This window comes from Cygnus olor, chromosome 7 (genome assembly GCF_009769625.2).
Source record: "Cygnus olor isolate bCygOlo1 chromosome 7, bCygOlo1.pri.v2, whole genome shotgun sequence".
Classification (NCBI taxonomy): Eukaryota; Metazoa; Chordata; class Aves; order Anseriformes; family Anatidae; genus Cygnus; species Cygnus olor.
This window is the reverse complement of record NC_049175.1, coordinates 476,021-488,140: the sequence shown is the minus strand read 5'-3', so window position 1 is coordinate 488,140 and position 12,120 is coordinate 476,021. Positions and strand designations below refer to the sequence as shown.

At 38.6% G+C, this 12,120-nt stretch overlaps 1 protein-coding gene across 3 annotated transcripts in view; it reads right to left on the bottom strand.

The window, feature by feature from the left end:
• Positions 1 to 12,120, bottom strand: part of ZSWIM8 (zinc finger SWIM-type containing 8) — a 67,953-nt gene that overhangs the window by 24,910 nt on the left and 30,923 nt on the right. For all 3 annotated transcript variants that reach the window (XM_040564460.1, XM_040564461.1, XM_040564462.1), the window contains exons 3-7: positions 11,243 to 11,337; positions 5,724 to 5,896; positions 3,847 to 3,954; positions 1,123 to 1,204; positions 34 to 154 (exon numbers count right to left, since the gene is read on the bottom strand). In XM_040564460.1, the coding sequence (XP_040420394.1) occupies positions 34 to 154; positions 1,123 to 1,204; positions 3,847 to 3,954; positions 5,724 to 5,896; positions 11,243 to 11,337 (579 nt within the window). The remainder of the gene's footprint in view (positions 1 to 33; positions 155 to 1,122; positions 1,205 to 3,846; positions 3,955 to 5,723; positions 5,897 to 11,242; positions 11,338 to 12,120) is intronic.

Genomic DNA, 12,120 nt, shown 5'->3' with positions numbered 1-12,120 from the left:
ATTACATTTTCCCTTCAGTAGGAAACAATTTACCTGAAAACAACAGGCGAGGGTCCACAGAATTTATGAAGGGTTTTCTTTATGTTGTCACTCAGAGTAGATTCATCTAAGTACCAAGTGCTTTGATCTGATGCAGAGGGTCCAGCAGTGGGATCTTGACACAAGAACACATACACAGGTTTTGCAGATTTTGAAGAGATTTTCCTCTGGTGCCCAACCACAGAGATTACGGGGAGCATGCAAGCAGTGTTACCCAGTTTATTTCACCCCTTGCAGAACTCACTATTCAGAAATATCTCAAAATGTTATCATTACATTACCTGAACAACTGGCAACACTTAAACAGGAGACATGACTCCCATTTAAGAAAAGCAGAGCTAGCCAATTCAATGAACTTATTTTATCCCCCTCTGTTTGTCACTGCTAAAGTTACGCCTGAAATACTGTATCCAGTTTTGAATCTTCCAGTCCAGGAATGATACTGAGAAACCAGACAGGATATAGCAGAGGGATACAAAAACAGTGAGGGGAATGGAACACTGATCTATGAGGAATGGCTTGGGAGTGTTTTGACTAAGAAAAAAAGGGTGAAGGATTATCATTGACAGCCTACAACTACTTGGAGTCACAAACACACACAAACTCTTATTAGCAGTGCATGACAATAAAAATGGGGTACTTATACTGGATATCAGGAAAAAAATCTTGACTATAAGGGTAATGCAGTACTAAAACAGCAATACTCTATAACTTCCCTGGTAACCAAGACTTGGCTAAATTAGCCCAAGACACAGCTAACCCATTTGAGGGTTGCCAATAATCTTGTTTCAAGTAGCAGGTTGGAGAGGTTCACTCCAACCAGCATTAAACAGAAAAATCTTCTGTTAGAAAAGGTGCATTGCCTGATGCTCCCTTCCCCTGAATATACCCCAAGGAGTCCATCATACTAACAATTTCTGGTAGCTGCACCACATGCATGCTTGTACTTACCCCTTTTACTTTGACCTCCACCTGCAATCCCAGATACTTTGTAACCTATCATTTCAAAAACTCAAAGCAATGGAAATATATCTGCTTCCTGTCTTTGACATAGATTACTGAAATAACATATATCAAGGTTACCTGGGGCTCCACACACTGTGTTGATGGCAGTGGACTGAGAAGATAACAGCTCATCGAGCAAGCGCTGAGCAGTTGGAAGAATCTGCAAACATGAAGGAAACTTTAAATATACACAATATACATAGTGTTTCTTACCCCAATATATGCAGCCAAATATTTGCCTGGATTTTCCTAACTGAAGGATTCACACATCAGAGGTATCAAATACACAGTCATGTTTTCAGAAAGCACGGTAGAGGGTGCTAAAGATAATCCAACAGCAAACTAGCTGTTAGAATTCCTTCTCTCCTTTCTCAAAGCAAACCTGTTTGCAAGACTTCCTTTCTATGCTCACACCCTAAGAAGTAAACAAAAGCATTGTAGGTTATTAGTTCCTTTCTCATTTCTTGAGGAGGAGACAACAGACTGTGCTACTGCAGCCAGTTTTGGGAGATATGGAAGTGACTGTAGTCACGGTCACCATTTTCCTGCACTTTGAATGTTCTGTATTTCTTGTTCCAAAATTCATTTCACTAAAAATAATTATTCCACTATTTCCACTATTAGGAACAGAGGAACAAACTGTAAGTTACATCTATACATAACTTTTCAGACAGACTTTAGCTCATTTACCATGCCTTTAGCACAGAGACTATATATATTTTAACTCTGGCTCAGCAGTAAACTAATAAAATCTCAGCACTAAATTAATGCTGTCATAGATTCCGGCCAGTTCATAGCATAAGCAGAGAAAGGTCACACCTGACAGCAAAATCTTGAGTAGACATACACATAATTTGGCCTTTTTGAAAGAAAAATGCATAGCAGAAAACTGTTCTTCCCTCACTTTCAGTCTAAGTCTGGGCTGAGAGACCTTAGATCCGTTTAGTCCTTATCATGCACACTAACAACAGGTTGGGCATATAAAATAGTTAGGATTTAAATGACTTGCAGTAGAACATCTGATAATCCCCCACCTCTCTCTGCACAACAACTGTGGTTAAAGATCACACTTATTGTAAAGCCAGGAATATTCAGTACACCTTTATATTTGCAAATAACATGGACTCATCCAAACAGACAGAAGAAAACATTTCAGAAGGACATTTTACATTTCTACAAAATAGAATATAGGCCTTCCAATACCCAAAGGGGGCCTACAGGAAAGTTGGGGTGGTACTCTTTGTCAGGGAGTGTAGTGATAGGACAAGGAGTAATGGCTTTAAACTAAATGAGGGTAGATTTAGTTTAGATATAAGGAAGAAATCCTTTACTCAGAGGGTGGTGAGGCACTGGAACAGGTTGCCCAGAGAAGTTGTAGATGCCCCATCCCTGGAGGTGTTCAAGGTCGGTTTGGATGGGGCCCTTGCCAACCTGACCTAGTGGGTGGCATCCCTGCCTAAGATAGAAGGATTGGAAATAGATGATCTTTAAGGTCCCTTTCAACTCAAGCCATTCTACGATGGCTATGATGATCCTATGGTCATCTGGAAAGATAGAAATAATTAAATTGTCCAGATGTTCCTGGATGCACAGCTGGTACACATGAAAGGAGAAATAAACCTTGCAAAAAGGAGCAGACAGAATATATGAAAGCATTATATCACACAAGTAATTCACATGATACTCAGGAATCTAGTAGTACCACTACTGACCTTTTAAAACCCTCCTTTTCAAACAGACTAGTGACATATGACTTTCAGATCTTAAGGAGGGAAGAAAAGCTTTGTCTTTTATGTAACAAAGCAAGAAGCGCACACTGTTGGTGTTTAAATTTCAGCAACAAAAAACAGTTTGTTTGGGTTTTTTAATCATTTTCACATTATATGATCTCTCTATTTCCTCTCATAAGAAGATTACTATTCCTGTAGGAAAGTTAGGGGATGTTTTAGCAGTAGAATATCTTAGTGTCCCAGGCACACCATCATAATATAAATTTTAGGCACACACTGACAGTATTGTAAGTCTTAGACCTAATTAATAACACACACTACTGAAATGTGACAGATACTCATGTAGGCCAGTGTTTCTCATTTGGTTGAGCCATCATAAAAAGTTGCCAAATACTTATATTCTTCATCTTAAAGCAAACATTTTGCAGTTACTTGGGTATTTTTATGCAATTTGAGCTAGCATTTTAGGCAGATTATGGAAGTGACCTGACCTTGAATGGCATAGATATTTAAGGAATAATAAAGCAGATTTTATCTTTGACTAATAAAACGTCATGTCTATTACTTTGCATAACCCAAATGATTCTTTTGAATCAACAAGAGGCTGCATTGGGCAAAGTCAAAAGGTCACCAGTTGGGTACATTAGAAAGTACCTACCTAGGGTATGTATATACAGTGCATCCCCTATGTAGTCTTCTCCATTTATCCAACCACAAAACACAACAAGGAATAACCTGTTTTATTCTGACCAAAGTTTTTCACAACTTTGCTTTATTTTACTGGGTTTGAACTTTGCTTCCACAAGCTAAGTGCATATTTATGCTAATACGAATAGATATCGCTCTTCGTTCTTCTTTTAACACACTTTTAATCTTTTACTTGACAACAGACAATTGTCAAATAATAGAATGGCAAGCTTGAAAAGGGCAAGAACTAAAAGCTTTTCCAGCAACTCACAATCAAATAGCATAACTGGTGATCTTGCAACACAAGACATCACATAAATTCACCCAAAATAATGATAACTGAATTTAACAAAAAAAAACAGTCCTATTGATCGTCCCCATTTACCTGTTGTGGAAGTTCACTGATTAGGTACTGAGCAAATTTTTGCAATTGGTCTCTTTGTAGCCGAGACAAGGACTCAGAAACAGGTGCTCGTAAGCATACCGCAGATGCCTGAAGAAAGAAAAGGAGATATAAACTGTCATTACCAGGTCAGACATAATGAACCTGTGCCCAGTGAGTGGATAAAGTGTCATGAACAGTGGCTATGTTGATGCATATCATGCTTGGTCTTGATGGACAATTTTTTTCCCCCTGTAATTATGTGAAGTGTTGCAGAAAAGATGCAAATAAGCTGTCTAGGTTTTATGAAAACTGTTTTTAAGAGCTTCTTGTCAAGGAAACTGCTTTAACAGCTGTGCTTAAGATCTGTTGTTGCTAGCAATTGCACAAATACCGGCAGGGATTTCACAAACAAACCTCTAAAATAGGACATTATTCTTTAAGCTTCTGGCAAAGCAACCAGTTCCTCAGGGGACTGTTTCACAGAATCACAACTGCCTCATTTATCTCATTTGAGATTTTGACTTCAATCTTAAAATCACTTCTTCTCCATGTCTTAAAACAATAGATCATAAAATGAATACTACTTTCTTAACCTTTTTCAATATACAGAATAAAAAGTACCCAAATGAAACCCACATAACATTTAAGCTGGAAGCAGGAGAGAGCACTTTGATAATAAAGATGCTTCTGATATTGATTTGTCTACCCAGAGCAATATCCCTTGGCTTGTATCTCACTAGTGTCAGCAGTCAGTATACACAAACATGAAAATGATTTCACTGTCACTTTCAGGTGGAAGAAAGGACAGGGGGGAAAGGGTGATTTCTGTCTTACAGAAGATCCAAACTTTCTGAATGTAGATAGTGTAATTTAGAATTTGTTTCCTATCCTCACTTTTAATATCCACTTTTTACAATGAAAGTCTTTCAAAGCAGAACTTATTTTTTGCTAATTCTCCTGCTCTAAGTACAAAAAGTATATTGATATTTGAATGAGACTACATCCGAGTATTAATTTAATCCTATTATGATTGGCCAGTGTGAAATGTAAACAAGCTTCAGGAGGTTATCAGCACTCATTTAAGAATCTGGAATTAATCATAAATAACCATGTTAGCTATAAAAGGTTCCGTGACAGCAGAGAATCTTCTGTTTCCTTCAATCATCCAAGCTTAATCCTTCCTTAAGATATATTTCTCATTGCTTCCTAAAGACTGAAGAAATAAATCTGCATGCAAGTCTGAACCCTCAACTTGTATGTCTCATGTTGATTCCACCTGTTTTCACCTGGAGTCCCTGGGACAAGAAGTACCTACTTTTCACTCTATACAAGGCCGTGCAGAATGCTAGTAGTCAAGCAAAATTATAAACGTACTGTTTGAAATCTACAAGTAAAAATGACACTTATCTGTCTCACTATGTGTTTAAGTGAACTGGTGAACATAAAGGCCAACTGTGATCAAAATGACTTTTCTTCTGCACTCTCAATGATCAAACAACCTCAAGAAAGAGCTTTCAAATCCCACATTTACCAAGACTTTTAATAAAAAATTAAGTATTGGTGACCTTTCACTCCTGCAGAACTGAAGAAAGAATGAGTAATTGTTGCATTTAAATGAGAAACAGGAAGGGTCCAAAAAGGACTCTGCATCTACTCTTAGCAATTTGCACATTATCAAAGGACGTTCTGCAGTTTAGAGCCCCAGTCAATTCACACTGCAGACTGCAACTGTGAGTGCACATTTGCACAATCTGTAACCAAAAGGAGTGCCAAAAACAATTTCCCTAAAGAGGGTGCATGCTGCATAAAATGGTAATGACAAGAGACTCATAGAAGAGGATGCCTAGGGGAGAGCAGAAGTGTATTTAAAGGCCTACATTGTGTATCCGGAAGAGGCAGAGCGCCACGACATGAGCACACCACTTGGCCCCAGCTCCGCAGGTACAGCTGCATGACGTGATCCTGCATCGGTCAAACATAACTGCCACGTTGTATGCACCTTTGGGCGGCACCATCTGTGGGGGTATCACAGTGGCGCTCAGATGGAAACCTGTTAAAATTCAGAAGTCCAAAGTTACTATGCTGGTGCCTGGAAGACAGATTCATATAGCATGGAAATTTAGGTATGTGGCATTTAAACAGCAAAACTCCATGTCTAGCAATGATACCTACAAGTTAGAATCTCTAGCACTTCTTTCTTACCAATCAGCTGTGGCAGAGTATTAGCAAAGAGGCACAACACATTGTAAAAGGTTTAAAATTACCAGATTTTAATATATTAAATTTATATTTTACAAAGAAAAGCAGGACTGGATAAAGCCAGCACTGAAAAGTGGGACTTTTTGATCACGGGGTCAAAGTCAGACTATACATATTTTAGGCATGATTTCTACATTAACGAACTCTAGCAACAGTGCAAAAGAACAGGTTAAGTGACTTCTTCAGAATTAGTTCCCACTCTATTAATTTTCACAATTCTGCAGTGAACTAAAGAAGGCAGCACTTATATCTGAACACTTACTATCAAGTTGTGGCTTCACGGGCTACCAATTTCTCACAAATTATATACCTATTTGAAATTTTGCAAAATCCCACTTTTATAAACCCTGTACTCAGAAAACAAACACACACTCGCTTAGACTAAAATCACTGAAAAAGGAAATTCTCAAAAATAACACTTAAAAGAATCCAGCCTCATTTGTTTGTGATCAAACACACAAATTATGAATCTCCTCTCAGGCAGGATAACAAAACACTTTTAACAAGACTTGGCTTCACATAACCTCATGTACAGTGCCTACCAGTTGTACTCAAAATGAGGCTTCCTCTGCAGACAATGATTATTCAAAGGCACACATATTACAACCAGGAAAAGGCCATCAGGAGCATGAATATTCTGTTTGTCTTTAAGGTTCCAATCACCAGTTAATCATCATTTATAGCAACAAATTTCAGGCTCAGAACCTTTTTGCTAGTCTTAAATTCAGTTTTAATGCAGCATGGAAAGCACAAAGGGTATCAAAGCCGCAACCAAAATTCAGTTCAACAATCTACTTTAAGTGAAAAAATATGGCTTGTGACAGATGATTGAAACAGTTTCTCCATCATCAGCACAGGCAAGTACATTATAAACCCACACTACTAAACTTCTATTATGATATTGTGAGATTATTATAACGATGGTGTTCAAGAGTGCATGTGACCTACTGAATCTCATTTAAAACAATGTGCAGTATTTCCTCCTCAAAATACAATCCCCATGCCAATACAAACTTGTTCTTACCTTACTTAACATTTCTATTTCTCCTGTTCACCAGAATTAAAATCCTCTTCCTGATGTGGGTGATTATTTTGATTAGTACACATAATGCCATCCAAATTCTTCAGCCATTTTAGCAATTGGAACAAAATCAAAACAAAAGAAGGCATTCACCACAAAATTACTGCACTGCTTATTACTAGCTACAGTTCTATTTTATATTCCACACTTGGATAATAGAACCCAAACAGTTCAGCTAGTCCTTCTGGTATACTAGAAGCATCTCAGACTAATGCCAAAATGCCCTAATTTTCACAAAAGCAAATTAGGCACTTCACAAATTGTAATTGAAGCAATTCTATTTCACCGAGAAAAAGAAGTATTCTAAAGGTGTTAGAGGAGAGTGGGTCACAGTTATGCGCTCTTCTCAAGCTCCTACCGTGACTTTTTTTATTTGTATATGAAGACAGTTAACTGATTAAAGGCAAAGAGGGAAGAACTAGTATAACGAGAGACAAAGAAAACTTAAGGGCTTCAGCATGACATATCACAAGCTTCAACTCAAACTGTAGCTTAATGAACACATCCGCTACTGGCACTGCCAATTCAAGCAAATCCGTCTGATTCCTCTGCACTGCCATCTTGCTGTACTGAACAACTGCTTGTGGGATGGTACAGGAAACTAATACCACAATTCAGTTCACTGCACAGCTTATAAAAGTCTGAACCTGCAGAGACTGAAACAGTGACAGTACAGGGAGACCATTCTGGACTCCCTAGCCCAAAACTCCTGTTTAAAGAAATGGCCATCAAACTGTACTTGTTTACAGTCAAACTGCAACTATTTGCAGATTGCAGCTGTTACTTGCCTGCTTAAACGTGAAGACAAGAATCACACTCACTGCACCATGAGCTTACTGACCCAGTTACCCCACGGAGGTCACAAGACCAAGGAGTGTTCTTCCCTCCCATTCACCCCCTGCACTCACTACCTGGTACCAGCTTATCTACTCCATGCATAGCCATACATTTTTTAAAACTGTCTAAATGTACCAGTAGCACTCATTCTACAACTGCATGTAGCCCACCAAAAAAAAATGAGATGTATTTATTTCTATTCTTGGCTAGCTCCGCTCCAGGAGACCTCACAAACGGGCTGCAGGCCAGAGGAATTGCTTTGTCACAAGTCTCGCTACCATTTTTCTTAAATTCTCTGCACAGAGCAAGATTAGCGCTTCTGTGAAAGCATTTAGGCTTCTGCACATAAAGTGCATCTTAGACTTCTTACAAGCACGAGATTTACTACTTATAGAATCATTTGGGTTGGAAAAGACCTCTGAGATCATCAAGTCCAACAGTTAACCTATGATAGACCAAATTTGTCAAGCAGCCAGTACCAACACTTCAGAGGATATTTGGCTAGGATGCACTACACAACATGCCGGGAGCAATCTACTGCACTCATGAAGCAGGTCTTATCACAGTGAAGAAGAGGTAGCAGCATACTATCGTCCGTGATACTCAATTAAGACACATGGTTTGATCAAACAGAAATGCTAAAAAAAAAAACCAACTGCTGCCCAGACTAGGTCCCATGAAACACAGATGCCTTGTTTTTGCTCCCCAGCTCCCTGGGCCGGAGCTGCAGCCTGTGGAGAGGAGCCCACGCATGAGCAGGGGATCTGGTAGGAGTTGTTGAATTGACAGCTCTATGGGAGCTGGGAAGACTCTTTCTGGAGCAATCTGTTCCCAAAAGATGGACCCCATGGTATGGACCCATATTAGAGCAGCTCTTGAAGAGCTGCAGCCTGTGGGAAGCCCACACAGGATCAGTTTGGAAAGGATGACATCCCATGGGAGGGACCCCATGCTGGAGCAGGGGCAGAGAGTGACCATGAAGGAGCAGCAGATGAAGTGTTATAGACTGACTGCAGCCCCATTCATCTGCACGGCTTGGGATAGGAGATAGAAGAGGGTAGATATGGGGGGGAAGGTGTTTTTAGCTTGCTTTTAGTTATTGCCTATTAAGAATTATCTCCTTACATGTAGTCTGTTTTGCCTGTGACAGTAACTGGTGAGCAATCTCCCTGTCTTTATCGCAGTCCTTGAGCCCTCTCCTATCATATTTTCTCCCTCTCTTCCTTTGAGGAAGGGGAGCAAGAGAGCAGTTGTGGTGAAGGTTAGCTGCCCATCAGAGTGAAACCACCACAGACAGAAGAGCACAAAGCACATTTCAACCTTTGTCCTACTGATCATAATGTCACAATACACTGCTGACTCCCCCCAAAATCAAATCCCCTCTCAAAAGGTTGCTTCATTTCTTACATTTATTTTCATGTGTGTCAGTATATGGAACTCAAAACTGCAACCACACACTGTAAAATCATTTAGAGTAAACAAGTGAACTGACATCCACCCCACATGCACTGCCCCTCTTCTGAGCTGCTATTCAGAGAAAAAAATTCTTCCTTAGACAAAGTTCCCCTCCCAAGGAGGAAACAATGCTACTATTTAAACAAAGTTACTTCCTTCCCTTCCACACACAATCCTTTGTTAAGAAGTTCAGTTGCTGTATGCGTGGTCAAGAAGTTCCTCCCCTGTGTCGTTCACCACCTCCTCTTTTTCTTACTACTTTCCTCCTCCCGCAAGCATAGGTTTTAAACTAACATTCCCAGACTTTGTTCATTTAAGTTTTTCTATACCTCCTTTCAATTTTAATTTATTACTGAAACAGGTTTTAACCACAGTCTTAGCAATGTGTATTAAATATTTTGCTCTTTTCCACTATTAAAGTCCCAGGAATTACTGAATTTCTGCCAGTTTCATTGTAACTCATTTTGTCTCTCTTAAACATTTGTCTTCCTGAACTTCAGCCTTAAAGGCCTCTAGCAGCATCTCAGTCTTGACATCGGAGGTCTATGTAGGCAAAATTCAAGTTTATTCTGTTTAGCTCAGTTTTGTTGATGATCCAAAATTACTATCTGGTCTCACCGACAACTTCAATATACCTTATGTATGAGGAAGTACTTCGCTTCCATTCCCAAGATGCCTACTATCATTATTAGAGTAGGCAACAGCCTAGACAAAATCCTTTCAGAAGCTTTACTCCATATTCAGAAAACTGTTTATAAATCTCTTGCAATTTGCATGTACCAATGACTGCCTCCTTCTCCCCCAACTTTTATAGCATGAGTCCCTTTTATACCTTTTAAGGGTTCTTTACCAAATTTATTCATTCCATTGATCACCAAGATTTAGGTATTACTGGTACCAGAGATCGAATAGGCCCATAGAAGTCTCCATCTCTTATCACAGGAAAATACAGGGACTTCCATCCTTAACATTATGCATCTTTTTATATTATCATTTTTCTTAATATAACCAATTCCTACATGATAATTAATAACCTAATTTTGAAGCTTATACTTGCAGAAAAACAACACATCTGCATTGAGTTGGCATGACCCACCTTGATACACTAATGTCCTTATTTCACATAAGCCCTTCCTGTCTTACAGCTGACACTACAAAAACTAACTCAACATTATTCCTCACTTCAAAGGATTTCATGAAAAATCCAGAGTCCAGTTACTTGTTTAAGATAAAATTAGTTTTCATAACTGTAAAATGTAAAATGAGCAAGGTAAGTGAGAAGGGATAAAACCCATTATCCAGCAACAGGGTTTTCCTTCTGCCTTAGTGCTACAAGAGTAGCTGTATTATAAATACAATTCTTTTGCTATAAGAATAATATTTAAGACTTGCAAACTTCACCTCTGCCATACATACATGTTAGGCAAGGCATTAATTGGATCAGACTACCAGAAAGCCAAGATCTCTTTGTTAATGAGAAATTTAAGCATTATAGAGACAAAAGCATTCTATAAAGTTTTTCCCAAAATGCTGAGACAGATTAAGGATCTAATTTTTAAGGCATTTCTGTCTTTTCGCTCAATTTTACAGTTGAGTTGATTGATGCTGAAATAAACATACTATTTAGCTCAAGACATTACAAAAATACATGTAGCACAGGGTCTAGGATACCAAAAAAGCTAGTTTTGAGACATGGTCATATCACTGCAGATATGGTTTGGGGAATCTTAAATATATTGAGACATGGAGCTGCAGAGTTCTCACCTATCTGGAGAGGGTCTTTGACTGCCCTCACCCGGAAAAGCTGTTCCCCTCGCTGGAACTCATCTGCACTGCCATTTGCCAAACATGAGTACAATCTGTAAGAGATAAACATAACATACAAAGATCAACTGTTTTTGAGAAGCTTCACATTACTATCCTTTTGCATTTCTAACCTAGCTTTAGACAAATACTTACTATCTTCATCTTTAAGATGAAATCTAGCTCTTTTCTGCCATTTCTCCATTACACTTCAACCATAAAAATCATTAGTCTCTTCCTAAGTGGGTTTGCATACAGCGACTGACATTTCTAGTAATTTCAGCCTAAAGACTCTGGAATACAGATACATTCACAACCTAAAATCACTTCAAGGTCCAATGTTAGCAAGCAAAAGTAAAAAAGTAAAATTCCTACTTCTAGATGAGTTACCCACATGATCATGTGAGAGTTTCACACCTGTGCTCATCAGAATAACAAGCATGTACAACCAACACCTGGCTTGCTCTAGTCTGTCACAAGTGATCTTTATAACTCTTTATGTATCAGCACTTCTGACACCACCTCCCCCACCTGATACCAGAATGTTAGGCGAAAGAATCTAAGAATTATCAGGATGATTCTTTCTAAAAGACTATAATACCATACTTCCCCACAGAATTATGGACATTATGCACGTTTACACAGGTACGCATCCTATAGTAAAAAAAAAAAAAAAAAAAAAAACACAAACAAACAAAAAATAAACTTCGGGCAAAATACATTGCTAAAAGATCTAAAAGATCTAATAACAGAGTTTTTGACTACATGCTCAACCAATTTATGTGGAAACATAAGAAATATGGTCATCTCCCTGGCTATATTCACTCTAACCACTGACG